Consider the following 27991-nt stretch of genomic DNA (forward strand, 5'->3'; position numbering starts at 1 on the left):
TCACTGATCTGCGGTCACTGACTTCCGAAAGCCTTGCCAACTACAACATGACTTTTCAGCAATCCCTTGGTTGTTTCCTGAAGTTCACTCCAACTCAGTTAAGAGTCAGTAGTGAGGTGTAGCCCACCGTGGGCTGCGCAGGGAACCCAGAGATGGGTGGGTGATATAGTCCCAGCTGGTTATGCCCCTAACTCGCTGTGATTGACATTTTAGCCAGTGCAGTGCCTTCCTCTGCACCAAACGGAGAGCACTCCTCTTGCTACTCAAAATGTGGCCCTTGGACCAGACCATTTGCATCGGCCTCACTCGGAAGCTTGTTAGAAGTACAGAGTCCCCGGCCCCATTCCAGACCTTATTAATCAGAATCTGCATGTTGACGCGATTCCACAGAGGATTTACAGGCATGATCAAGTTCGAGAAGCGCTGGGTTCTGAAATGTGTGCTAACAACCCTCATGCTTCCCTTTTCCCAGGAACATATAAGATAGTTGATGAGATCGGGGTTTGATACCTGACACCATACATATTCCATCTACGACGTGAGCAAGCTTCTTCCTCTCTGAACACGGTAACACTGAGGTGGTTCTCACGATTAATGAAATGTAAGCAAAACGCCCAGCACCCACACAACTCTCACCCAGCATTCCATCTGCCCATCGCTGGAAATTAACGATGGAGTGAACACCAAAAGCCCAGGCCACAGAGTGGAGCCCGCTCACCGTTTTCATTTTAATCATAGGACATATTAATGCAATTCTAAGTAGAACTTTTATGTTTTTTAAATAAAGCATTTAAGTCAGATCCTGCTGGCTTTCCTCGCAACCTTGCCAAGCTCTGGAAACATGGCTCACGCTTCCATTCCAAACTCCCATCCAGGCCGGGACCTTTCTCCCCAGTTCGCAGCTAGGAAAGACTAAGTAAACAAAAACTATTTAGATTCCGGCCTTGAAGGCGTTAGGACCACACCTTGAGAAGCACGCCGAAAACCGGCGCCAGGAAGCAACGCCACTTGGCGCGGCAGAAATATCCCTCACCCGTGTTTCCGCCTCTTGGCGACAAAAGCAGCTGGGAGGCGGGGCTAGGACCTGGAATACGCACGCCCATGTTTTTCAGGTCTCCCAGTTCCTTACCGGACGTTAAAGATCGACGCACGAATCTGGAAGGTACCATTGTTTTGATTCACTCATTCTATCCAAATTTGAGATATTCCTAGAGATAGCCATAGAAATTAAGTTCTCGGGCCATTTTCATATTTACATTCTGTAACAGTGGCAATGAGAGATATATGAAGGGCAGTTTGGAGTAAGTTATTCCGCCTTCTCTTCAACTCGGGCCTCCGCTACTTGGGCTCGCTTATACGTCACTTCCGGGCAGCGAGCTCTTGAAAACCGGAACACGCGCGTGTTGTGCCGGCAGGGTTCTCGCCGAGTGCGGTGCTGCGATGGGCCGCCGGAGAGCGCCAGGTCCCGGCACCCTCGGCCGGGCCCTTATCCGCCAGAAGACCCAGCGGAGCCGTAACCACCGTCACGGCGACTCCTGGGTAAGACAGCTTATCGTGTTTCTCAGCTTTTCTTTCTGGCTGTGAGAGAGAGTCTGAATGCTGGACGCCTGGAGTCAAAAGTCACAGGAAAGTTTTGTAGGGAAAGTGACGCCTAAGTAGGGTTTGGAAAGAGCAGCATATTTAAATTCCTGTCAGGCCGATAAGCAGGCCCTCCTTCTAGCAAGGCACAGGGCACAGAGGTAGAGGCTGGAAAGGAGGGCTAGTGTGACGATGAGGCTGTTGGGAGAGCTTGAAGAATCTTGAATGTAGGGAGCGTTTGAAAGTTTCCGAGCAGGAAAAAACGTAAAAGCTACTTCTTTTGGTATTTTTCAAAGAATGAATCCTCCAAGAGTGTCTGGTTGCCACCAGAAATACAAAATAACTCAAATGCTTGCTGCATCCTTATTATTCCCTAACGGTTTCGCTGGAAGATGAACAGTGCATCTCCAAACTGTGGTGAGCTGGCCTAATACTTCCGTGGACCTAGGGATGAACATAATTTCAGGATCCTTGAAAAATGATGAAGTAGTTTGACTTTTGTTTGTTATTCTGACATACCTCTAAGTATTTGAGATTTACTGAGTTCTCAATAAGAACCTGTGCTCTCTGTGTGTGCCACTGTAATACCATCTGATTTCCAGCCATTTTATACGCAGAGTAAGCAGCATATACAGGGCTCTTCCATAGTCATCAAGTCCAAGTTAGTCTAGACATTAGATTACTGATCATTTTAATTGATTTTGAGGGAACCTGTTATAATATAGCCTTTAGGAAGTGGTAGGAAGATTGAATATGAATCCTTAAGAATTGTATTCTAATCCTTACTCTGATTTTTTTTTCCTGACCTGTGGCCTTGCACCAACCACCTACTCTTTTAAGCTTCAGTTTTTTTTATTTATTTGTACTAGCATGTAGCTAGAATAGTGTTTATCAAACTCTGGATTGTGCCTGGGAATTAGTTAAGTAGGTCCCAATCAGTGGTTTTTTTTTTAACCCAACAGGATAGAACTCAAAATATCAGAGTGTATTACATGTGATAAGGTAACTTTGTTTCAGCATTCTTTTTTTTCCCCATATTATTCTACTTAGTGGCACAGAATTGTATCATTGTGCGTATGGCAGCATTTGAGTCACTGTGTAACGTGTATTTTTTACTGTGGGTCTCCATCAAAAATTTTCAGCTGTGTCTGTCAGGATCAGAGAGTCTGGATTTAAATTTATCTCTACCATTCATTAGCAGCAACTATAAGCAAGTTATTTTTATCTATTCAAGACTGTTTCCTCATCAGCAAAACAGAGATACAATAAGATTTATTTCAAAAATTTCAGAAAAAATTAAATAATGAAGTGCCTGTCGTGTTTAAGTGTTTACTAGTTAAATGTTAACTAGTATTAGCATTGACTCTAAAGGGGCTGACACCACCCTCAAGACCACAGAAGAGTTAGTTCCTTGGGAGGTTAGAGTTTGTTCAGATGTCAGAACCAGAAGAGAACAGCTGTATTATTACCCTGTGTTTTACTCATAGTTACACACAAGTGAGCTCAATGATGGCTACGATTGGGGTCGTCTTAATCTTCAGTCAGTGACTGAACAGAGCTCCCTTGATGACTTCCTTGCAACTGCAGAACTTGCAGGAACAGATTTTGTAGCTGGTAAGTTGTTTATTTCTGAGTACACATGACACTGGTCACCCTTCCGTCTTTGCTGACTAGATGCAAATTTGTCTATTTGGAAGTGTTTTTGTGGACCCTAATAAACTCATAAATGGGCTGTCTTTAACCCAAACGCAGATATCCCAGAAGAGTGTGGGAAGGTCTAATCAAGTAGAATCAAGCTGTGAAGTACAGAATGTGTCACAGTTTTAAAATTAAGCTCTAAAAAACCTTCAGATTATACATTGTATCAAATTCAAGAAACTGAATCTCTTGTAGGAAAAAGACCAGTCAGCATTATGACGGGCAATACCAGAATTTTCCAGAAAATGTTTTTTGATACCATTGTTAGAAGCCAACTCCCTGGGCCTGCTGTTGTTATGTGGGCAATATGAATTGTATTTTAAAGCACTTGTTGACACAGTATAGTGAATTTTCCATGCATGTAATTTGTTTTAGTCACTGCTCTCCCATGTTTTTTGGTGTCTTCTGAGCACTTAGAAAAGTACCTGGCACAGGTAGCATTATAAACTATTTTTATTGCTCTTTTATTATAAATGTTATTGTGCTATTTAGCAAATTCATTCATTTATTTAAATGCTTTTATTGGGCCCCAGCTACTCTCAGGGATTGCATTGGCTACTGAGAGTATAGTGTTGAATAAGATAACTTTGTTTCTGCAGAATTTTTAGGTGCTATGAAAGAAGTCTGTAGCAAGCAATGGGAACATAAAAGATGTAGTTAGTACTCATTCTGTCTGAAGGATGACCAGGGCCAGTCAAGGAAAGCTTTATGCTGGGGCTGAGTCTGAAAGGATGAGTAGATGTTAGGACAGGTGAGGTGACCCAGGACGATATACACAGGTGGAGGACTCAAGCTAACATGTGAGCAGCAGCTTACTTTGTTCAGAAAATGGTTATAAGTTGGCCTTGCGGGTGCTTGAAGTACACAGGGACAGGTGTGATGAGCAAACACGAGGGAGGTGGGCAAGGGCTAGAGCCTGGAGAGAATAAGGGCTTTAAAGGAATCTTTTGAGAGGTTTAAGCAGGTGTCAAATGTGATTTTAGATTTCATTGTTTTGAAAGATCACTGATGGATTTTGAGCAGGAATGACCAGTTACATTAGTCCAGCAAGAGAAGCAGGCAAGACTGAAATAGCAGTAATAGAAGAATGGCACAAAGGATCAGAACAAGATTAATAGGGACATGGACTAAACCAGACCTTGTGGAAGGGGGTGGAATAAGTGCAGAAGAGTGAGCAGTGTTAGAGTTCTATTCTTTTGAGAATTGCATTCTTTTAAGATACTTGACTATGGCAGGAAGAGGTGTGTGTGTGCACGCGTGCTTATGTGTGTAAGCATATGTGTGTAAGCATTAACATAAGGTTAATACCAGCGTGTGTATAGGTTATGGGGTGAGAGCCAGCACAGAGGGAGAGGTTGAAAATACAGCATTTGGTTTCACAGTATCAAAAATTTAAAGTGCATGTTTTATGACCTGGTGTTTCCACTTTTTAATACCTATGCTAGAGCAGTTATTTTAGTAAGCATCAGAATTACCTGGAAAACAGATTCCTGGGCCCCTCCTCTGGAGATTCAGTAGGTGTGGGTTGAGCCTGAGAATTTGTATTTCTGACATATTTTAATAATGAACACTTGGAAACAACCTAAATGTTCAATAGGTGGAAAAAATGGCTAAACTGTGGCACAGACACGCTATGAAATACTATATGGCAGTTAAAAAGAATGAGGTAAATTTGTGGATACTAAAGCGAAGGATCTCCATGACCTGTTACCACATGAAAAGACCAAATTGTGGAATAATGCATATGTATGGTACCGTTTGCATTAAGAAAATAATCCGACCGGGGTGCCTGGGTGGTTCAGTTGGTTAAGCGTCTGACTCTTGATTTCAGCCCAGGTCATGATCTCAGGGTCTTGAGATTGAGCCCCATATCAGGTCCTGCACTTATCAGGGAGTCTGCTCTAGATTCTCTCTCTCCCTCTCCCCGGAAAAAAAATAATAATAATCCAACCAATCCCTATATCTACGTGTATATTAGGAAAAAACTTGGAGGCCTACACATTTAATCAATAATCTCCAAGGAGGGAAGTGAGATTGCATAGGTAGGCAGAAGATTGGGAGTTGGTCAAAGAGAATGTATGCCCTTATTGAATTTTTTTAAAAGGAGTGTTTATGTATTGTGTAATTAAAATTTTTTTAATTTTTAGACACATGACGGAAAATAGAGATTAATGAGGAAATGGAACAGTTTGAGTCTGGAAGGAGATGAGAATAGAATGGGGTCAAAAGGAAGCTGGGATACCATCAACCCGTCCAAAAACACTCATTCCCTCTCTCTCTGTCTCTCTCTCTCTCACTCACACTCACACACACACACAGATAAATTTGGCATGCGATCTGTAGGGTTCACAGAGGTCTCTGGTTTGTACATGGACTTGGATTTTTTTTTTTATTCCTTTGAATTGTTATATAGCATTAATTGTGGGCATTCATCATAAACATCCTACATAAATGATGGCCGTGTAGTAGTTCACCAGTTTTTTAACTGGAGGGAGTCTCTTTGCTGAATCTTTGCTTCCCCACCCATTCCCATTGGATGATAATTATTCCCCATATGTAAAATGAGATTGGTTGTACTGAACTTTTACAGTCCTTCCCACTCTTAACTGTTTCTGTTTCCTTGAAGTGCATTCAGCATATGGAGTTTTATAAAATTAGTATTTGAAAAAATTTTTGGCCTTTTGGAAGCTTTAGTAAAGATTTTTTTTCTTTCATTCCTTTTTTGGTAGATAACTTCACTTGGAAATTATTTATCCAAGGCTGGAGGCATCTACATCAAGAAAGCTCAAATTCTGTTTTAGATGCTGCATTTTTAATTTTCCAAGTAATGACCAATATCCACTCTCTAGATTGCCACATCAATTACAGTACTTTCTTTTCTCTAAACAGAGAAGCTTAATATCAAGTTTGTGCATCCTGAGGCTAGAACTGGGCTGTTGTCTTTTGAGGAAAGCCAGAGAATTAAGAAACTCCATGAAGAAAACAAACAGTTCTTGAGTGTACCACGGAGGTGAGTTGAGCAAGAATGTAGAACATTACAAGGCATAACAAGACTCCTGAGTATAAAATTTTTCATTTGGTGTTCTCTCTTTTCCTGTTTCCTTTTATCGCTGCCATTATTAAATCCAAATCTTCTGTTTTATTTTGGTAACTCACATGGAATTCTTTTTCCCTCTATGATTGTTTCAGACCAAAGTGGGACCAAAACACTAGTCCAGAAGAACTCAAACAGGCAGAGAAAGATAACTTTCTAGAATGGAGACGTCAACTTGTCCGGTGAGTGTTAGAATATATGAAGATTTGTCTTGAAGTTCTGAGCCTGGCATTTTGGTGTGTTTGCATTGCTATTTGCATTTTGAAGGCTTGATTCTTTTAAAAAAGGAAATAGATTTCTTCTTTCAAGTGCAAATTCTGTGTGTAACCAGCATTACTGGGTACGTGTGCATCTTTGCACAAAGATGGTAAATTGATTACTACGCTCCATTCCTGGCCTTCTCTCCTTCATACCCTTCTCTAGCCATTAGTCACTCTGGAGTTGATCACTGCTCTCTTGAACATTCTTCCAGAAGGAGGTGTGTGGGAAAATGTCATTTTGTGGGATGAATGTCTAGGGCTTAAGTAGATTAAGTATAAAATTTCAAATTTGATTTTCATAATGACTCAGCAGAAAGTAATAAAAACAGTTTGATAGTTGATATTTGTGTATTTTTTAATGCAATGAATTTGAGTGTTTCTACTACTTGAAACCTTTGATTATAATCTGGCAAAGATAAAAACTTTTCATTCTAAAGCCAGGCTAGAAGAGGAACAAAAATTGCTATTGACTCCATTTGAAAGAAATTTGGACTTTTGGCGCCAGCTCTGGAGGGTGATTGAGAGAAGGTAAGTTACCATTTTCCTTTGGTGTAAGGAAGACATTAGTGGTGTTAGATTAGATTTGGATGTTGATGAATGCTCATAGACCCCGGGGGCTGGGGTGCTCAGGGATTAAGCTATGCAAATGGCTATTGAGGATTATTATAAAAACTGAAAGTATAATGCTATATTTCTTTCAAAGTATAGATTTTTTTTTGTTATTATTAGGTGAACATGCTGATAAGCATGTAAGAATGGTGAACGTTTTCTGTAAGATGAGTTCTGAAGTACCTACAGTTATTTTAGCAAATGTCTGTTGATTCCTATTGGAAATATGGAAAATACGGGTGTGAAAGGGGGTAGATGTCTGCTTGCAAAGAGAAAATACATTGTAGGGAAGGCATCAGGGGCACAGGAATGAAGCGCAGTCAGTCTTTGCACTCAGATGATCAGTCCTTGGTAAATCCAGAGTGTGATTCCTGCTGTGTTACAGATAGAAAGGCGGTGGGCCGAGTTATAACAGAGAAAGGAGCAGCTGATGAGTATTGGGGGAATCAAGGAGTGATTTGTTTTAATTGGAATTAGTGGTAATGGTTGCACAACTTCGCAAATATACTAAAAATTACTGAATTGTAAACTTGTAAAAGGGTTAATTTTATGATCTGTGGATTATATCTCAATTTTTTTTTAAGTCACTTACATACCTTCTCCATCCTGCTCCGGCAGGGGCAGAGAGAAGGCTATTGGGCTGGGATATGGGGGGGTCAGGGTAACAAGGCAAATCTCTAAGCCTGAAAAGTGTAGAAGCTTGCTGCTGATTCCCAGACTCTGTGCAGGCCCCTTTGATTCAGTTAGGCTTGAATGAGGCTTGGGAAGACCCATTGATTCTCCTGGGGAACTTCTGTGGAGCACAGTGGATCTCTTCTTCAGGGCCTCTTGAGCAGTTGAAGATGTGTACTGCTGCTTCCAAAGAGAAATGGTAACAAGGTTTAACATAATTGAAACCTGGCCTTGGAATGCCCCCATCTGCATATTTAACAGTATTGTTTTGTTTTTCTGTTCTTTTGATTTTAGGTTTTCTCCTTCCTGTATTGTCTGTCTTTCCTCTCTGCTTTTTTTTTCTATTTATTCTGGTTTCTGACTTTTATATAAGAGGCCTTCCTCAGATATCAAGTGATGTTTGTTGTCTGTTCATACATTTTTAAAGATTTTTATTTATTAGAGAGAGAGAGCACAAGCAAGGGGGAAGGGCAGAGGGAGAGGGAGAAGTAGGCTCCCCACTGAGCAGGGAGCCCGATGCAGGGCTTGATCCCAGGACTCTGGGATCATGTATGACCTGAGCTGAAGGCAGATGCTTAACTGACTGAGCCATCCAGGCACCCCAGTGTGGTCATATTTAAGAATGAAGCTTTATAAAGTTGATTGACAGGATGACCTGTTTGGGTGGAATTTGCCATCTGGTAGACTTCACTGTACAGGACCAAGTAGGTATCAATTTCATTTTGTTGGAATACCCCAAGATGTTAGGATCTGTAGGGGTTTTCCCTGGAGCCAGTCAGTTTCTTAAAGAGAAGAATGGTCTTCTGCCAAGAACATGGCTAAATGTGGTGGTATATTGCAAAGGGGTTGCTCATTTTCACCATTTGGTATGTAGACTTGTTTAATCCCCCCTTTTTCAGTATGGCACCTTTTCCCCCACCTTCTGTGCTTGAGGTCCCAATTCTTCAGCCTCTCAGGTTCATTTTCTCCATTATAAACCGTAGCCTTCTGCCATTGGGATAGGAGATTGAGGGGGTGTAGTTGCCTGCCTGGATGGAATAGGGGAGCAGACCTAAGAGCTCCTCATTCAGATTGATTTCAGTCCTACACTTCACCCTTGCCTAGAGACCTTTCATCTGACGCTTCTAATCTGCCTCCTCGGGGCTGTGGAGCATGAACAGGCTTGCTTCTTGACTGGGCTACCATGTGTCAGTTGCTCCTGTGTCCTAATGAGCTTCAGAGTTTACTTTCATTTTTATAGGTTTTGAGAGGGCAGCATATGTGTTCATTCTTTCACCTTTGACAGAATGGCCCTTTACACATATTTATGTCCCTAAATAAGCAACTGGTTTCTCCAGAGGAAGCCTGTACTTAGAACTCCTCACTTCAGTTAGTTTACAGTGTTACTTGCTCTGTTACTTTTATTATGAGGTATTTCTCTGTTTGTAAAAGAGAGTATGTTTGTAACTTATATATAGTTTATATCACATGGAAGTGGATCTGAATTACATAGAAATATTATTAATAAAGTGACTACTGCCAGATTTTTTAGCAGGAAATATTTATTGATGTGTTCGGTACAGCAGATGTCTCCTGTTTGGTAACAGGCTAGCTAAGCCATCTGCCTTTTTAATTTCAAGCGTAGTTATTGGAAAAGATTTGATGTATGCCCTGTAATTTTTTTTTTTTAAGATTTATTTATTTGAGAGAACGAGAATATGAGAGAGAGTATATGAGAGGGGGGAGGGTCAGAGGGAGAAGCAGACCCCCCGCTGAGCAGGGAGCCCGATGTGGGACTCGATCCTGGGACTCCAGGATCATGACCTGAGCCGAAGGCAGTCGCTCAACCGACTGAGCCACCCAGGCGTCCCTGCCCTGTAATTTGAAATGCAGGAAGCTGCTGGGGCACTGAGGGCAGAACACCATATTCCAGGAAGATAAGGCACTGTTGTACCACAGGAGCCTTTCCTGGTACACGGTCAGCACTGTGCTCTGCAGCCTCGGGTAGCACACGAAGCAAGCGGTCTTAAGTTTGTCTTTTCTTACTGGTGTCTACTTGTTTGTGGGTAGACCTGATGTTTGTGGACCTTGCAATTTTTTTATTAGGCTTTGTCCACATTTTGCAGTCATTGTTGCATTTACTGTTAAATCCTTACAGTTTGAAAGTGGTAGATATTACCTTAAGGAAGAAATACCGGGACCCACTTAATTAGAGAACTTAATTTGTCATTAATTAGCAAGGCTGTGAGTTCCTATGAATCACAGTATTATGCTGGAAATTTAACTATTCTGAAAGAAAATGCACTTTGATTGTCAAAGCCCTGCCTTAAATAGTAAGCTTGATTTAATACATTTTCTCTGTCTCCAGCCTAGTTGCATAAGCATTACTTCAGAACAGGCTAACCAGACACGGCTTTTTAGGAGACTGCTGTGAGCCTGTCTGCCGCTCATTTCCTTCCAGTGGCAGCTGGCCCTTAGAGCATCTCTCCTAGCCACGGGGGCAGAATGAAAGGAGGGTCCTCCCAGAGAAGTGGGAGATTTATTCTTGAAGCGCTCGGCTGCTCTAGTCCCCCCCTACATTTGTGAAGGTTCTGAGGAGCTTGTATCGGCTGCAGAAAGTTTTCTTATTGCTGCATCTTCTGTGTGACGAAGGAAGTTAGACTTCTCCTTCCTGCTTCGATGTGGCATCTTAAGTTGATATATTCCTGTTTCCCTTTCTTTTTCAGTGATATCGTGGTCCAGATAGTAGATGCTCGAAACCCACTCCTGTTTAGATGTGAGGATTTGGTAAGTGAAGTGTGACAATTCAAATGCGCAGTCCTTGGAGCCGCAGTGGGAGGACGGCATCACTGGTAGCCGTCACTGTGGGCAAGCGTTCGGTCCTCTCCTCTGTGTTGAAGGAGACCCCCCTCTACTCCCAGGGGCAGGTGCATGCATACTGCTGCTGTTTAGACAGGTGTCTTCCCTCGAAAACAAGTATTTCCATCTGTAGGAAGGGCAAACACATGAATTTTCTAGCTTTTAGTTTAGAAGCCAGTTTGTTAATAGACATTTGCCAGTGTTTCTCATTTTTTAAGAGACGTCCATTGAAATAGCATTGTGCTTATTAGTCGCATCTTACCCACACTGTGAGGTTCTCTCCCCTCATACCTTACTTATCATCCCCTGTGATACTTTAAAAGCGAACTAAGTTTGTAAAACACCAGGGGGACTAACAGTTAAGGAGTGAAGACTGCATGAAATAATATAATACAGGTTTTAAATTAATAAAACACTGTACACATGTGAAGTATTCCTATTAGTGTTTGAGTCCATAGTAGTAATAGTACAGAATATTTTTTTAAAGATTTTCTTTATTTGATAGAGAGCGCACAAGCAGGGGGAGCGGCAGGCAGAGAGAGAAACAGGCTCCCCACCCAGCAGAGAGCCCAACATGGGGGCCAATCTCAGGACCTCAAGATTATGACCCGAGCTGAAGGCAGACACCCAGCCGACTGAGCCACCCAGGCGCCCTAGTGCAGAATTTTTTTTTTTTTTTAAGATTTTATTTATTTATTTTGACGGAGAGAGACACAGCGAGAGAGGGAACCCAAGCAGGAGGAGTGGGGGAGGGAGAAGCAGGCTTCCTGTGGAGCAGGGAGCCCGATGTGGGGCTCAGTCCCAGGACCCTGAGATCATGACCTGAGCCGAAGGCAGACGCCTAACGACTGAGCCACCCAGGTGCCCCTGAATATTTTTAAATCCACTGGTGAGGGACAGTTTTAATACTGAAACTCATACGAAGTCAGCTTTTATACCTCGGGTGTGTTTCCTAATGAAGAGCTGTGGCTGGGAATTAATTTCAATTACTGGGTCTTATTTTTCTTTTAGACTTCAAAAAGTATTTTTTACGTGAAAAGATGAGATTTTTTTTTTTTTTTAAGACTTATGTATTTACTTATTTGACAGAGAAAGACACAACGGGAGAGGGAACTCAAGCAGGGGGAGCGGGAGAGGGAGAAGCAGGCTTCCCGCCGAGCAGGGAGCCTGATGTGGGGCTCGATCCCAGGACTCTGGGATCATGACCCAAGCCGAAGGTAGATACTTAACAACTGAGCCACCCAGGCACCCCAAAAGATGAGATTATTACTGGCTATCATCACTTGGCTGAAAAATAGTCCCTGCTGGCTGACAAATCTCCTAGTTTTGCAGTTCTTAAACTTTTGTGTAAAACAATTCAGCACTATTCAAGAGAGGAACTACATTACTTAAAGAATCTATTATACTTCGACAGGGTAGGAAAGCATTTCCTTTTACCCTTTCTAATTCTTTATGTCGAGAGTATTTCTAGGTATATATGATCTGACTTTTTCAGAGCTTGTTGAGAGGGTCAGTAGAATGTACCAGGATGAAAAATCTTTAAATTAGGATTGACTTAAAACTGAGCACAGTAAAAACTTTTAGTACTATATGGGGGCTTTCAATATAATTAGCCCAATTTTTACTTGTTTGAAGAGGCCTGTCTAAATACCTTTGTCTTGCCTAGGAATGTTATGTGAAAGAAATAGATGATAATAAGGAAAACGTCATTCTGATAAATAAGGCAGATTTGTTGACTGCTGAGCAGCGGAGTTCCTGGGCCACATACTTTGAAAAAGAAAATGTGAAGATTATCTTCTGGTCAGCTTTGGCTGAAGCCATTCAGCTGATTGGTGACTCTAAGGTAACCTCTGGGGGACTTTGTCAGGTTGCGTTTCTGGGAGGAGGATTTCAGTTCCTGGTTAGTAAGCATTGTTTTTTCTTATTGAAGAGTTATGGGAATCCAGGGCTTTTGTTTGTTCCCTAAATGCTCTGATAGTAGGATGACCCATAGAAAAATGAGTCACAAGGTTACTTTCTCTGGTGTCAAATAATCTGACATCTCTGGGGCTCTGTGGTACACACTGATGTTAGCTATAATTTTTAATTTTTTTAAAGTTTCAGTAGGAAATTGTATAGGAGGTTTCGTAATGACTTTATAATTGTTTTTAACAGGAGGCAGGTACAACCGAAGCATTTACCTCTACCTCTCAGGACTTGATTAGAATCTCTTTTGACATTGTTTTCAAAACAAATGAAGTAACCCTAAAGATATATATATATACCATGTTATCTTGGTTTATTTGTTTTATTTTTTTAAGATTTTACTTATTTTTTGAGAGAGAGTGAGCAAGAGAGCACGTTGGGAAGGGGAGAGGGAGAGAGAGAGGGAGAAGCAGACTGCCCACTGAGCAGGGAGCCCAGTGTGGGGCTCCATCCCAGGACCCTGGGATCACGACCTGTGCCAAAGGTAGACACTTACCTGAGCCACTCACAACCCCAAGATCAAGAGTCACATGCGCCACCCACTGAGCCAGCCAGGGACCCCTGGGGTTTATCTTCTAATAAAAAATGTAACTATTAGCTAGTAATAACTATGAAGTGAAATTGCTAGTAGAATCTTAGAGCTGAAAGAGACTTAAGTAATACCTTTTCTCCTAGCCTTTTCCTTTTCTCTTCTCGTATCTCTGTCAACCATCTGTAGACTATTTTGTATGTTGAGCTGAGTGCCAGTGAATACAATGCCCTCCCCTTGATGAGCTCACAGGTTAGCTCTAACTATGAATTCCTTCCCTCACCTTCAGGGCAGACAGTCACATAATCTCTCTGTTATTTATCTGCGTTAAATGATAAAGACCAGGTAGCTCACTCTTTCTATCTACATTTAGAAAGTTCTTCAGTTCAGTGAAGCTAAGTCCGCCTCCCTAGCCTTTGATCTGAGGACTCTTCCTTTGTCCCCTTAGTTCTCTCTGTGTATATTTTCTGGTGTCCTAGTCATCATGGACAGAATATCTGGGACACTCTTCATCTCAAGTGCCTGTCTGCCTATGTCTGGAAACACAGTTGGTGTCACTTAATTTATACGTTATATATTCAGAGGGATGATTATTTCTTGTGATCAGAATACTCCCAGTAATTCAGTTTTTTTTTTTTTTAAGAATTTATTTATTTGACAGACACGGCGAGAGAGGGAACACAAGCAGGAGGAGTGGGGGAGGGAGAAGCAGGCTTCCTGCGAAGCTCCATCCCGGGACCCTGGGATCATGACCTGAGCCGAAGGCAGATGCTTAACGACTGAGCCACCCAGGCGCCCCATAATTCAGTTTTTGTTAATTTACCCCATTTCAGAGGAGCTGTGTTATGCTCTTAGCTCATTTAACCTGTGAACAATGAAATCCCTCAAATATTTTTTAAAAAAGAAAAGACTTAGCAAATCTAATCCCATATTTACAATGGAAAAAGTTTTTCATTTTGTATTTCTCTCAATTTAGGACATACAGTTACTCTGAAATATTGTTAGTGATTTGGGGCTAAATAGGGAATTCATTTTGGTTGTACAGTTTGCTTTTCTCTCCTAGCTTTGAATCTGCCAATTTTATGTGTTTGTCCTTCTCTATATTCTTTCCAGTCATTGATAACATTGTTAAACAGATTAGGACCAAGGGGAGAGCTCTGTAACCTTTTGTGAACTTGCTAAGCCCTCTGTACCAAGCATTTTGATGTGATGAATACAGATGTGTTCACAAGGATACAACAGTAATAATTGTTCCATTGTTACTATTGTTAATAAAAACTAACCCATGAAAGCTTATTCTGTGCCAGGCATCACTGTCCTAAGCACTCTATACATTGTATTCATTTAATCATCTTAGCAGTGAGTATAAGTGCTTATTATCCTCAGGTAGTCTGGCTTCATGGCTTGTCTTCTTAACCATTACTTGTTGTTTCAACTCTTTCCTGGAAACTAATGTTTTACTGAAGTTTTTTTAATAAATATTTATCACTGTTTTACTTATCCCGGTGTACCAACCCAATAACTGTCAAAATGGGGAAAAGATTAGTTTCTACATCTGTGGTATTCCCTGAACTGTTAACCAAGTAGTACATTGGTGACTGTCTTTCTAGGGCTCACCAGCAATCTTGTAGACTTGCTCCCATACCCAATTCTGAGTTCACAGGGAGTGGTTACGGAAGATACTGTTTCTCCCTTTTTAAGTTAGCCATCATTTACTTCTCCCAAGTCTTCTGAAGTATCTGCCATTTTTCATGATTTCCCAAGACCAATAACCAGCTACTGTTGTGATATCATAGCTGGAATCACATCTGTCATTTGAGTATCAAACACGAATTTATTAGAAATAGTTTGATAGTCACTGTTTTCTCACCTACCTGAAATTTGGTTTTTCCTTTTACAGTTGTTTGATCCCTTCTTATTTAAAAAAAAAAAAAGTTTTCAAGCTGAATACTTCGGTATTCTCTTAGCCATCTGTTGCACTGTGTTTGCTCAAGGGATTGATTTTTCCTTTCTTTTTATTTTTAATATAACTGGCACAAAGTCCTTTTGTTGTCTTTAACATTTTTACTGAACCTAAAGTGCTTCTAGTTTTGGTTTTTTTAATACACATCCACATTCAGTTCATATTACTGTTTTCTGTTTCTTTCATATTTTGAAATGATCCAGAAGAGCTCACAGTGAAGACACACCGTCTTCTTTACATTTATTGCTCATTTCTCATAGAAATTGCTTCCAGTTCTGTGGTTCTATTATAAGCCATGCTGCCATGTTTCTTTTTGACCTGCCAGGTTTGATCATGAAATCATGTCTATCTTCCCTGACATTTTCTCTATATCTCTACTTTCCTAAAATTTAGGATACTTGTTTAACTGAGTTCATTGTGTCCTGTTCTGTGACGGTTACTCATTCTAACACTAGGTAATTTAGAAATGATACAAGGTTTGCATCACTTCTAAATCCAGACCTACTCACTCTTGTTAATTCAAATTAGTAATACTGTAAATTGTCTTATTTTTGCCTTAACCATCAGTAGGAATTCAGAAGAATTAACACATCCTTGAAGAGTAAATGATTTTTATCTTTTTCTTTGCATATGTGAATAATTTTCACATGTGGAGTTTTGTTGCGTCTGCATTTCATCCAGAGGAAGCTATGCTCCACAGTGCTTTGATTTATTAAAGGCAATTATAAAGGAATAGCAGTTTCCTTAAACATGCAAATCACGGTCTTTAAAAATGCAAATGTGAAAAGAAACTCAAATTATAAACCATGCCCTTCTTGCTTTGTGCAAAGAAGGGAATGTTAAATATTTTATCGTTAATGAGAAATGCTTTGTTCTGCAGCCTGGTGCAAAATGAATGTACTGCCAAAATTCAGCTTGACACATGTCGGACTTTTTTAAATGCTTGCTTTTTTTAAAGATGTATCTGTTACAAATGTAATGCATATTTTGTACAGGGTCCAAATAATACAGAAATGTCTAAAGTGAGGTCCCCAGAGGGCACCATTGTTGATTGTTGTGTCCTTCCACCCAAAGGCTTACCTTGTCTCCCTGTTTTCACTTTTTCTGGTCTCCTTCGTCACTTGTGTTGTCCTCTGTTCATCTGAGATAACCAACTCTGAGTACATTCACTAGAGTGAAAGGTGCCATTGTTATACACTTCTGAGCTTTTGTGGTTTCTGTCCTCTCTCCAGGAACAAGCGAACGGGGGTGCTGGAGAAGCCAACACAGCCGAGTCTGAAAAGTCCAGTTGTGATAAGGCTGCGGTCCCACACAGTGAGCCCAGACATCTCCCAGACTGCGGTTCCCTCGCACTTAGTGACCTTGCCCCTAGCGATGAGGACCCCAGTGAGTACGAGGACTGTCTGGAGGAGGAGGAGGAGGAGGAGGAGGCGTGGCAGACATGCTCCGAAGAGGACAGCAACCCTCACAAAGAGGCCTGTGGCCAGGACCGGCAGACAAGCTGCACTGCAGATTCTGAGGCTCAGGGTAGGAAGCCCCTGCAGAAGGAGTGCACACACAGTTTTAGCCACCTGGTATCAAGGCAGGAGTTGTTGGAGATCTTTAAGCAGCTGCACACTGGGAAGAAGGTGAAAGACGGACAACTTACGGTTGGACTGGTAAGATGAAATAGGTCCTAAGATTGTTACCACGTGGGTACCCTTTTTTTTTTTTAAGATTTATTTATTGGAGGGACACCTGGGTGGCTCAGTTGGTTAAGCATCTGCCTTCAGCTCAGGTCATGATCCCAGGGTCCTGGGATCGAGACCCGCATCGCGTTCCTTGCTCATTGGGGAGCCTGCTTCTCCCTCTCCCTCTGCCGGCAGCTCCCCTGCTTGTGCTCTCCCCACCCCAACAAATAAATAAAATATTTTTTAAAAGATTTCTTTATTGGAGAGAGAGAGAGCACAAGCCCCGGGGGTGGGGGGCAGAGGGAGAGAGAATCCCAAGCGACTGCACTGAGCATGGAGCCCAATGCGGGGCGTGATCTCAGGACCCTGAAATCATGACCTGAGCCGAGACCAGGAGTCAGACGCCCAATGACTGCACCACCCAGGTGCCCTACCACATGGGTACCTTTATTTCTAATCCATTGGTAGTTACACTGGCACCCAAGGGACCAGCCAAGCTTCTGGCATCATAAGGATCGTTATTGCCCTCTTGTTTCCCACTGGCCTTGTGGGGGTAGGTGAAGCCCAACTCAAAAGAGTGAACTCTCTCAAGGCTTATATTGGTTACACCCCTATTCATATTAATTATCTTCTCCCATCTTCCAGTTCAGCCCTACTGGTCCTGTGACTTACCAAGAGGTAGCAGAATGAGAGCGCCTGTAAGGGTGTCTTCACACTTCCAGTTCAATAATCTTGCCTTTTTCTATAGGCTTTTGGTGTCATGTGATCCCTGCCAACTTGTATTGTAAATGTTCCAGGTGAATGCATTTTAGGGAGAATCCCGACATCTTTGGGCCAAGCAAAACATGACTGGTGCTTTAGTTGCAGAAAAACAAGGGAAAGGAGATCACATCCCTAGCTAAATACATGCTAATTCTAGAGGTGGCTGTGAGAAGTGCTCAGACCTCAAAGACATACAGCACAGCTCCAGAGGCCCCATCTTGAGCTAAGGAAATGTAAGATGTTAGAGAAGGTATTTTAAAGGTCTCTCACCCAGGAGAACAAAACTGTGAGGGACTGTAGATCATGGCAGGTTTAAAATCTTCTAGCTCTTAAGTTACATGCCAAGTATAGTTAATCCTAATTGTTTTGAAGCGCTCCCCCACCACTTACAATGATTGTAGCAGATCAACATTTCACTTCAGAGCGCTAATTAAAGGAATTGCCCCTGGAGCCAGGCAGACCTAGTATGCCCCCCAGTGCTACAGTGGGATGGATTCACTGGCTGTGAACCTTGGAGAACTTACATCATTTCTCTCAGCTTCACAACTTCAGCTTCTTTTCTTTATATGATTGCTAAAAATCCATTTCTTACATGCTGCCAGAAAGTCCAGCTTCCCTAAAAGCCAGTTTCTTTCTTACTCACACTTATGGAAATGTCTCACATTTATGGAAGTGTTAACTACCAATGGATTAGAAATAAAGGTACCCATGTGGTAGGGCGCCTGGGTGGTGCAGTCGTTGGGAGTCTGACTCCTGGTTTCGGCTCAGGTCATGATTTCAGGGTCCTGAGATCGAGCCCCACATTACAGCCTCCACTTTCTGAATGTTTTACTCTATAAATCCTGAGAATAGGTTAATTTACTCATTCTACGAACATTTATTGATCACGTGCCACAGGCCAGGCATCCTGCTGGTCCATAGCAGTGTATCAGCGGACCAGACGGACACAGTCCCCACCCTCCCAGCGCTTGGTGTTCCGGGTGTCGTGAGTGCAAGAGGGCATCCAGCGGCCCGTAGGGGTGTACAGTGAGGGAGCCTGGTCTGCAGAAGGTGGGGGAGATGACAGCAACAAAAGTGCCCTCCCCCCAACAAATGACATCTAAACAAATAGTAATATGTCACGTAATCAAGATATAAATAAACAGAAGACCTGAGAATATTGAGAATGAGCAGTTATCTGCACTCTTTATGTAAGAGGTTGTACCTTAAAGTATGTGAGTTTTTGACAAAGTGACAGTAGAAGGGCCTTTCAGGCAAACAGAAGGTAGATGTTTAAGCAAAGCCCCAGGAATGGAAATATGTTCATGGAATAGCAGATAACAGTATGGCTAAGCGTGGAGAGGAGTGAGAGCGAAGACTGAAGCAGTGATGTTGTCTGTTATGAGGCCTGGAACAGAGGTGGAAGGTTTGGGGTTTTATGTCCGATGGAATCAGTATTTATAATCTTCCAGTCACACTGATAGAGGATTCTTAGAAGTAAGAGGGAATTGGATTTAGAGTCACAGGGGCAAGCCCGAGAAAAAGCCTGGAGCAAGGCTGCCATGATTTGAGTGCTTATTTGAGAACCTTTATATGATCCCGCTAAGAGTAATTGAAGAGCTTTAGTAGCTTATTAACCCATATCAAGTCAATGTGCCACTTAACATTTTTAACCAACAAGACAAGAGCTTTCTAACAGGTTATTAAAAATTAAAGATTAATTGCATGTGGTGATGATTAAAAATGTCTATCTGATGCTCGACTTCACCCACAGTGTGAAAAATACAGCGGAAACAGTGAAATGCCTGTAAGATGGGACATCGTGGGGAGAGCTGGGAACAGGGGGCTGAGGTTTACTGTAACATCTGTTACAGCAAGACCTATAAAAATGTACTTAGCTTGACTGTTCATCACTGGAAACATGTCTGAGTAAATAACACCCACACCACAGGGGAGAAAATTGTCAACAAACAGCATCTATTTCAAATCTTTTGAAGCCACCAAACACTTATGCTACTGTTGCACTATGTGTGTATTATCTTTGGGTTCGACAGAGCGTTTGACTCTTCAGTAACTTAGGTGTCTCTTGCAGGTAGGCTACCCGAATGTTGGTAAGAGTTCCACAATCAACACCATCATGGGCGACAAGAAAGTGTCTGTGTCTGCCACACCTGGCCACACCAAGCATTTCCAGGTATTTCTGCAGCATCAGCTTCTGGATTTCCTTCTCAGTCAGTTCCTCCCTCTGGGTGTTTCTGTGAAGTTCTTTGCCACTTGTGTGCTGGTCTTTTCCCTTCCTCTGCTGTGTGCCCAACATAAACTTCTCACTTGTCTTTCAGACCCTCTTTGTGGAACCTGGCCTCTGCTTATGTGACTGCCCCGGCCTGGTGATGCCATCCTTTGTCTCTACCAAGGCAGAGATGATTTGCAATGGAATCCTCCCAATTGATCAAATGAGAGACCACGTCCCCCCTGTGTCACTAATATCCTTCCTGCTTTGCAAAGATTGGTTGTTAATGTGTATATTAGGGCTTCAGGTTTGTTTGGGACATTGCTTTACATTGGATGTTTTCACAACTGCTATTGAACGGAAAAACATGAAATACTAGTGATCTGCCCAAGTTTGTGCAGTGAGGTAGCATCAGGACTGCGGGAGTAGAACCTCATGTCCTGATGGTGGCAGTGTTGCCTGGTATCAGTGGGAGAGCCCAGGTTTTGGATGGCGGTCCCCAATTGAATCCTGACACTGGCGTTTTGACTATTTGTGTGACCTTAGTAAGCTTGCTTAGCCTTCCAGAAACATTCCTTTTCTGAAAAATTCCGAAAAGCTACTTCACAGTTGATTGTGAGAATTTAATCGTTAATGCCATTTATTGTGTGCTTACTGTGTGCTTCACACAACACTTATCAAGTAATCTCATTTAATTCTTAAAGCAACCCTTGACGTGGGTACTGCTATTGAATTTTTTCGAGCTTGAGGAAAGTCAGGTGCAGAGAAGTTAAATAATTTGCCAAGATCTAACAGCTGGTACATAGCTAATTAGGAACTCTGCAACCTCCCAGCATAATGAGTTACCTTAAGTGAAGCATCTAGAGTAGCGTCTGATATGAAAAAAGTACTCAAAGATAGATCTGTTAAGAACCACGGTGTCTTTAAGATTTTACCCTCCTTAAAGCCAACGAGTTAGTCTGTTACTGTTCTGTGGGTACTGGTGGAACACAGGAGACTCCATGAGACTGGCACACTGATTTGTTAGTTTATAAGTATGCCAAATTACAGTTCTTGACAAGATCCTTGCCACAGGTTTTCATGCACCCCAATTTAATTTCTCTTTCTGTAAGAAATAATGAGGAAGAACTCATTTACCAGGATAGGTAAAATATAGTGTATCGCTAAAATAGAATAGTATACAGTAGTTAAAAATACTGCACTAGGGGGTACCTGGATGGCTCAGATGGTTAAGTGTCTGCCTTCGGCTCAGGTCATGATCCCAGGGTTCTGGGATTGAGCCCCACATTGGGCTCCTGGCTCAGCGGGGAGTCTGCTTCTCCCTCTCCCTCTGCCTCTCCCCCTGCTCATGCTTGCTCTCTCTACCTCTGTGTCTCAAATAAATAAAATCTTAAAAAAAAAAAAAATACTGCACTAAACATACCTGTAGTGACCTGGGTAAATCTCAAAACATTACATATACGATATGACACTGTTTCTGTAAAAAGTGTCATCTCGCAGAACCATACTTTATATTAATGGATACTCATGAATGCGAAAGTCTGCAAAGTGGCCTGGTGGCTATACCACAAACTCTACTTACCTCCAGGTGGCAGGAGGGGCTGGTATAGTGTTCCAAAGGTTTCCATTTTCAGTGCATTTTTTTGATAGATGACATTGTTACTGCCTCCTGATAGTTGGGAACACAGATGTCACGTTACTGAATGCTTCTCTGTATATTTTCAACTCTGAATTAGTAATCAGGTGTGTACTGAGCATTTATTACAAGCCAGGTTAGGTTGGGTTCTGTGGAGGCTAGAGGCATGAATCAGCCATGGATCCTGCCCTTGCCGGATTCACTCTGGAGGGCAGATGGGGCATGTGCATGAATAACTGGTACAAGGTAGCATGGTGTTTAAAGAGGAAAAAAAAGTATTCAAAAATTAATGAATAACTACCCTTTTTTTCTGGAGAGGTGAGAAGGCTTCTGTCTTAGAAGTGCTGAATTAGGGGCGAGTGGGTGGCTCCATCATTATGCGTCTGCCTTTGGCTCAGGTCATAGTCCCAGGGACCTGGGATCGAGCCCCGCATCGGGCTCCCTGCTTAACGGGAAGCCTGCTTCTCCCTCTCCCACTCCCCCTGCTTGTGTTTCCTCTCTCGCTCTGTCTCTGTCAAATAAAATAAAATCTTAAAAAAAAAAAAAGTGCTGAATTAGGAAGCACGTGTCAGAAGCTGTGGTGGGGCAGGGGTGAGTTCAAGGGAATGGATTCCTTGACAAGCTTATGTTTGCCAGAATATTCCGAGACACGTCTTAGAAGCCACCTATGGCATTAATATCGTAAAGCCTAGAGAGGATGAAGATCCCCATCGACTTCCAACATCAGAAGAACTGTTGACGGCTTATGGATGTGAGTTGTGATTTATTTTAAAACATGAACAAAAAAAGTAACAACATAGTTAATGAGAGAACTACTCCTGCAAAGATACAAATTCACATTTTTCCTTAGCATTTGTCATGTCATCTTCCAGCGTTGATGCTTTTGTTGTCTCTGTGGGCCTTGCCCACAAGCTGTTCTGGTGGTGGGTTCAGAGTGCAACAATGAGGTCTCGAGAGCTGAGTGCTGCCTGAGTAGTGTGTGTTAAGCGCTGTCTAGAGTTAGAGAAGGAGATGATTTGAGTCCCTGGCCTCTTCTGGTCTGCCCTTTGTGGACCTTCACGGTCACAATCAGTCCCGTTCCGGGGGACACATGTCTTCCCATGCTCTCCTGGTCTCGGGCCCCTCCCTGTCGGAGGCCTACATGCGGACCGGTTGAAAGCTCCCACAGGGCACACAGGGCGAGCCAGCCGCTGTCACATGCTTGGAAGACAAGGCCCTTAGGGCATTCACTTTCGTGTAGATATGACTGAGGCTGCGTTGGCTTTTTCTGGAGTCTTCTCCCTTCTGTTTGTTGGGAAGAAAATGAATATGCTATCATAGCAGGATAGGAGAGTTGTGAGGGCAGCATGGGAGAGGAAAGCCCTCAGAGATTGGGACAGAGTGGAGCGTGGTCAGGATGGGAACACAAAACAGCCTCCCTCGCCTTCCATCAGTCCCTTGGAAACCTTGTTTGACAATAAAATGAGTCCACCGCTCTCCCACCTCTGTGTCTTACCCCAGTTCTATGTGGGAGCTATCTGCCTGTCATTCTTCAACTGATTGTGATTTATTTACCTTAAATACAAACTTTAAAGGTGGTCTGGAGGAACCTACGTCTACCTGAAGAAATAGCAATGTTAGAAACATTTCCATACATCTGTGGCATGCCTTTAAAGGAACTGCCACCAACAGGGAAGGAGTTCAGGTTATTGAGTGATTTGATACGAAGAGAAAAAACTTGTATTTTTCTCACAGAGAAAGGTGATTTGATATGAAACACACTTAAACCAGAACTTGAACTTAGTTTAGTTGGGAGACTTTAAGGAGGATATATACTAAGCAGTTTTGATGAGACTGGTGTAGTCACAAAATCAGAACTAGAAAAGACCTTAAAAATCAGGCTACCTTTCACCTCCTTTTTTTTTTAAAAGAAGTAATCTGAAATCAGAGCATGAAATGACTTATCCGCGGTGGTGTCTGGTCAGTGGTATAGCCTGGATGAGAACCCGTTTCATAATCCAGACCTCTCTCTGGTGCCAGAGCCTGAAAGATGGGGAAAGGTGGACCTCCACCAGACTTCCCATTTAGTTTGACTTCCAGATAAAATGAAAAGTAATTGAGTTTGAGTTTTTTAAGATTTGTCATCTAAGTCGGATAAAATCAGAATAAAAATGGATGACCACATATGTACAGTTTCTAGGATCATCTGCAGGTCTGTAAAGAATAGTTTCTGACAGTTCATTTTAAAAGATGTTGCTAAATAATTTGCATTTCTTTAAATAGTAGTGAAATGGGACCTCTGTCCATATGTTAGCCATTTCTGTTTCTTCTGGGAATCACAGTTTTCTATGCATCTTTTGTTGTCTTAATGATTTGTAGGAGCCCTTTGTGGTTTCTTTAACCCTGTAGACATTAACAATTTTAATAGCGTTTTTTTTTCCTTTTCCTTTTTGGCTTGTTGAGGTTTGGTGTTTTACTTGGGGAGGGCCTTCCCTATCTCAGAAAGACAAAATTGTTTCCCTCTAATATCTTTTTTTAATATCTTTAGATTTTTAATCTGCCTAAATGTATTTTTGTGTATTATGTGAACTAGGGTTTTCACTCTTTCCTTCTAAACATGACAGAGCCTACTACACAGCAACTAGGTGAGAAAGCTGAGTTCTGAACCCCGCTTGTCTGCCAAAGCCCGTATTCTTAACCACTGTGCTCTGCTACTCCCTCTATTGAGTCAGTATTAGAGGGATCTGTATAGTATGTTTGAGAAACTAGAAAAAGCACAGATACATGACTAAACAAAAAGAGGCTTACTGTATTGCTTTTGGTTTTGCTCATAATAGTGACAACATAGCATTCTACAGGTAGCCTCCATGATTAAATGTTTTTAAAATCAAGAGATGAAAGAAATAACTGGAGTAGAGAGAAATTGAATGTTACCTCTTGGTGCTAGGATAGCAGAACAATACCGTCTGTTCACCTGGATTCTCAGATGTCTTTATGGTGCTAACCAGATTATCTTCTGCCATGATAGTTGCTTTTTTAAAGCTAGCAAGTCAGGGGCACCTGGGTGGGTCAGGTGGTTAAGTGTCTGCCTTCAGCTCAGGTCATGATCTCCAGGTCCTGGGAGCAAGCCCCATGTTGGACTCCCAGCTCAGCAGGGAGTCTGCTCCTCCCTCTGCCTCTCCCCCCTGCCCGTGCTCTCCCCCCCCACCACAAAGGAATGAATAAAATCTTTTTAAAAATTTTTTTTAAACTAGCAAGTCAGGATGCATAGTAAGTGGGGTAAGACTAAACTTCCGTCACCTCGGTTATCCTTGTTGTGACATTCTGGCTCCTCACTTGGGTTTTGCACCATTACTTCTCACAGACATGCGAGGATTCATGAGTGCGCGTGGGCAGCCAGACGAGCCCCGGTCTGCTCGCTATATCCTGAAGGACTACGTCAGCGTAAGTGAGCCCGGCTCCTTGTTGCTCTGGAGTAAACAGGCCTTCGTCCTCACGGTGTGCTTTTACATGCCGGCAAGCTGTTGAGTTAGAAAGGAGATACTTCCTCACTGAGGTGGTGGTGTCATTGGCGAGAGGCAGCGTTGGCAAGATTTGAGCGGCTCTTCTAGGGGAGGGGATCTGCCGCCTTGGCCGGGCATTCTTGATCCAGGGGAGCTAGCATCGTCTGAACCCTACATGTAACCGACAGCATAATGCGAGGGAGATGCCTCTACACACGTCCTCAGTGAAAGTGAGAAAATGTGTGCCTCTGGTTTTTCCATCTCCCGAAGCCCTTGCTGGTTCCTATGACAGCTATGTCCCCGCCCTCCCTGCAGCATAGCCCGTCATCTGCCCTTCTCCCTGCGCTTCCCCTTGTGACAACAGCACTCCCAGCGCGCCCAGCTGAGGGCAGTGCAAAATGTTCTCCGTGTTGTCACCTGGTTAAGAATACACAAGTCTATGAGGTTGTTATTCTCGTATTACAAATGAACACGTGCTAAGTTGGGGGTTTTCCTTATCAGTAAAATAGGAATTAATAGTACCTATCTCATGAGATGATTATGGGAAATAAATGAGAAAAATACATGTATGTGGAGACACACACACCACTAAGCTTAGTGCCTGGCACATAATTAACCCCCAATAGTTGTTGTGGATTAAGCTTAATTCTTTTCACAAACAAGCATTCCGGGTCTCCGGTAATAACTGGTTATGAGGATTTGGCTTTGTTACCCCTTCTCAGTGCCACATCAACAGAGCTCTGGGAAGCACAGGAGTCAAATTGGGCAGCATACTCTCTTGCCTTCAGTTCAGGAAGAAAGAAGTTAATGGAATATTTGTATGGATAAATTATGTATTCATTTACCACTTGTAAAACCTTGGAAGATGAGAAGATGAGTTAAAACCAACCACAGTTTATAGAGCGCTTACAGCAGGAAGCAGAAAATTTGTGCCCAGTGAGCAACCATGGTCAGCCCAACATCCCCATAGTATCATCCTGCTGTCCAGTTGTGTCCTGGTTTTTGTTGTGGGAAATATTTATCCTAAGTACAGTCATGTCGGCGTACTGAAGGACACTTGAGTAGAGATGCAAACAAGGTAAAAAGGAGCACAGAGGAGAAAGATTTCCTTCTGTGTGGGGGCTGTGGGCCGGCGAGGCCTCCCGAACATGTGAAGGAGCACAGTTGGTGTCTTCATTAGGGCTCTCCAGTTGTAGGTGACAGAACTCTGCTCAGCTCCCATCAGAAAGCGGGAAGCTTGTCAGGGTGCCTGGCAGAGAGGTCTTCTCAGAGGACTTTTTCTTCTGGGATAACACAGATGGCACCTGTGAGGTGCTGTTACGCTTCTTGTTGTCTTCGCAGGGTAAACTTCTGTACTGTCATCCTCCTCCTGGAAGAGACCCTGTGACCTTTCAGCAGCAACACCAGCGACTCCTAGAGAACAAAACAAATGGTGGCGAACTGAAAACACATCCAGGCAGAAATAAAAAGGCAACACAGATTGAAAACATAGTTGATAAAACTTTTTTCCATCAAGTAAGTTTTAAAGTTTTTCTTTACCTTCTGATCCAACACATTTTATATAGCAGTTTTGTTGAAATACCCCTTCACAGAGCATAAAATTCACTCTTTTAAAATGCAGTTCAATAATTTGTAGTATATTCAGAGTTGTGCAACTATCACCATAATTTTAGAACATTTTTTCACTCTAGAAGGAAACATTGTAGCCATTAGCAGTGACTCACTATTCCCCTCTTCCCCCCAACCCCTGCCAACCACTCGTCTACTTTGTCCTAGATAGATTGGCCTGTCCTGGACGTTTCATATAAATAGAATCGCCCACTCTGTGGCCTTTTGTGACTGGCTTCTTTAACTTGGCATCGTGACTTCAAGGTTCATCCATGTATTATCAGTACTTTTTTTTATTGCCAAATAATACTCCGTTGAGTGGATAGACCACATTTTGTTTATTTATCAGTAGGTGGAATTTGGTTGTTCTTGGAGTTCTCCATAAATAATTCTGTGCTCACATATCAAATAATACTATCTTACTTCCTAGGAAAATGTGAGAGCTTTGACCAGAGGAGTCCAGGCTGTGATGGGCTACAAGCCTGGGAGTGGCATGGTGACCGCAGCTACTGTGAGTGCTGAGAGCCGGGCTGGGAAGGCCTGGAAAAAACATGGCAACAGAAATAAAAAAGAGAAAAGTCGTCGACTGTACAAGCACCTGGATACATGAACTTGGGCTGCAACAGAAATGGCATCTGCATTGTGCATCTGGAATAGAACAGGAGCTGCTCTGGCCTGTGATTCCATAGAATGGACCCTGGTCTCGTGGCACGCAGCCACACCAAACAGCCAGTGTCCAGACAGAGGGGCTCCTTGGAGCACCAACTCTTAACGCAGTCATCTTGGAGCCCCAGAAACCTCATCCTGTAGAAGGCTGAACTTAAGATGAGGGAACAAATGATTGTATGTGTGTGTGAACAAATATGCAGATGCATACTAATTCGTAAGTTGGAGTTTTGTTTTGTTTTTTTTTTCAAGATACTAAAATTAAATTGCCACTGACACATGTTTTACTGATTTATGTAGATAAACTGCCATTTGGACATTTCATGTTCTTTAAATAGTTTCAATTTGCCAAGACATGACTGGGATTTTAGATGGCTTCTTTAGAGAACATTATTTAGGTTAATGACTCTCAACCTCACACATACCCAGTACACCCCTGGTATGGCAGAAGGCATATCAGATCTTGGAATGGGGGACTGGCGTGTGTAGTTTTCAGAGGCTTCTGGAGCGCACAACCTTCTTGGAAAATCACCATCAACATGAGCTGCCATTACAGAAGGAAGCATGCGGTCTTCTGTAGCTAACTACAGGGATGAGAAAATGGGGGGGTAGATAATCAGCTAGTTTTTGTTTTAGGCATAGGGATCCCTGATCTCCTTGGTACTTCCAACCATCAAGAATGACAAAGGCAGTTTACCTTTTATAGCACCATTGTTTGTAATAAATACACAATGGCTATTTTACCCTCTCAC

At 42.4% G+C, this 27991-nt stretch overlaps 1 protein-coding gene across 1 annotated transcript; it reads left to right on the forward strand.

The window, feature by feature from the left end:
• Nucleotides 1-1401: 1401 nt before the first annotated feature.
• LSG1 (large 60S subunit nuclear export GTPase 1) lies at nt 1402-27990 on the forward strand. Its single transcript, XM_028101116.1, has 14 exons — nt 1402-1539; nt 3066-3192; nt 6166-6286; nt 6466-6552; nt 7072-7158; nt 10617-10677; nt 12416-12592; nt 16439-16864; nt 19710-19811; nt 19957-20100; nt 22111-22234; nt 24827-24906; nt 26307-26480; nt 27004-27990. Exons 1-14 carry the CDS (start codon nt 1441-1443, stop codon nt 27181-27183), a joined length of 1989 nt encoding a protein of 662 aa, XP_027956917.1. The 5' UTR covers nt 1402-1440; the 3' UTR covers nt 27184-27990.
• The last annotated feature ends 1 nt before the right edge of the window (nt 27991 follows it).

Source organism: Eumetopias jubatus, unplaced genomic scaffold (genome assembly GCF_037043125.1).
Source record: "Eumetopias jubatus isolate StellerSeaLion01/CBP00866 unplaced genomic scaffold, mEumJub1_p1.0 scaffold_1, whole genome shotgun sequence".
NCBI lineage: Eukaryota > Metazoa > Chordata > Mammalia > Carnivora > Otariidae > Eumetopias > Eumetopias jubatus.

Coding starts and splice junctions, on each gene's coding strand:
- LSG1 (XM_028101116.1), top strand. CDS start 1,441: ATGGGCCGCCGGAGAGCGCCAGGTCCCGGCACCCTCGGCCGGGCCCTT. Junction 6,287..6,465: donor TTCTTGAGTGTACCACGGAG/GTGAGTTGAGCA, acceptor TGATTGTTTCAG/ACCAAAGTGGGACCAAAACA. Junction 16,865..19,709: donor GACAACTTACGGTTGGACTG/GTAAGATGAAAT, acceptor TGTCTCTTGCAG/GTAGGCTACCCGAATGTTGG.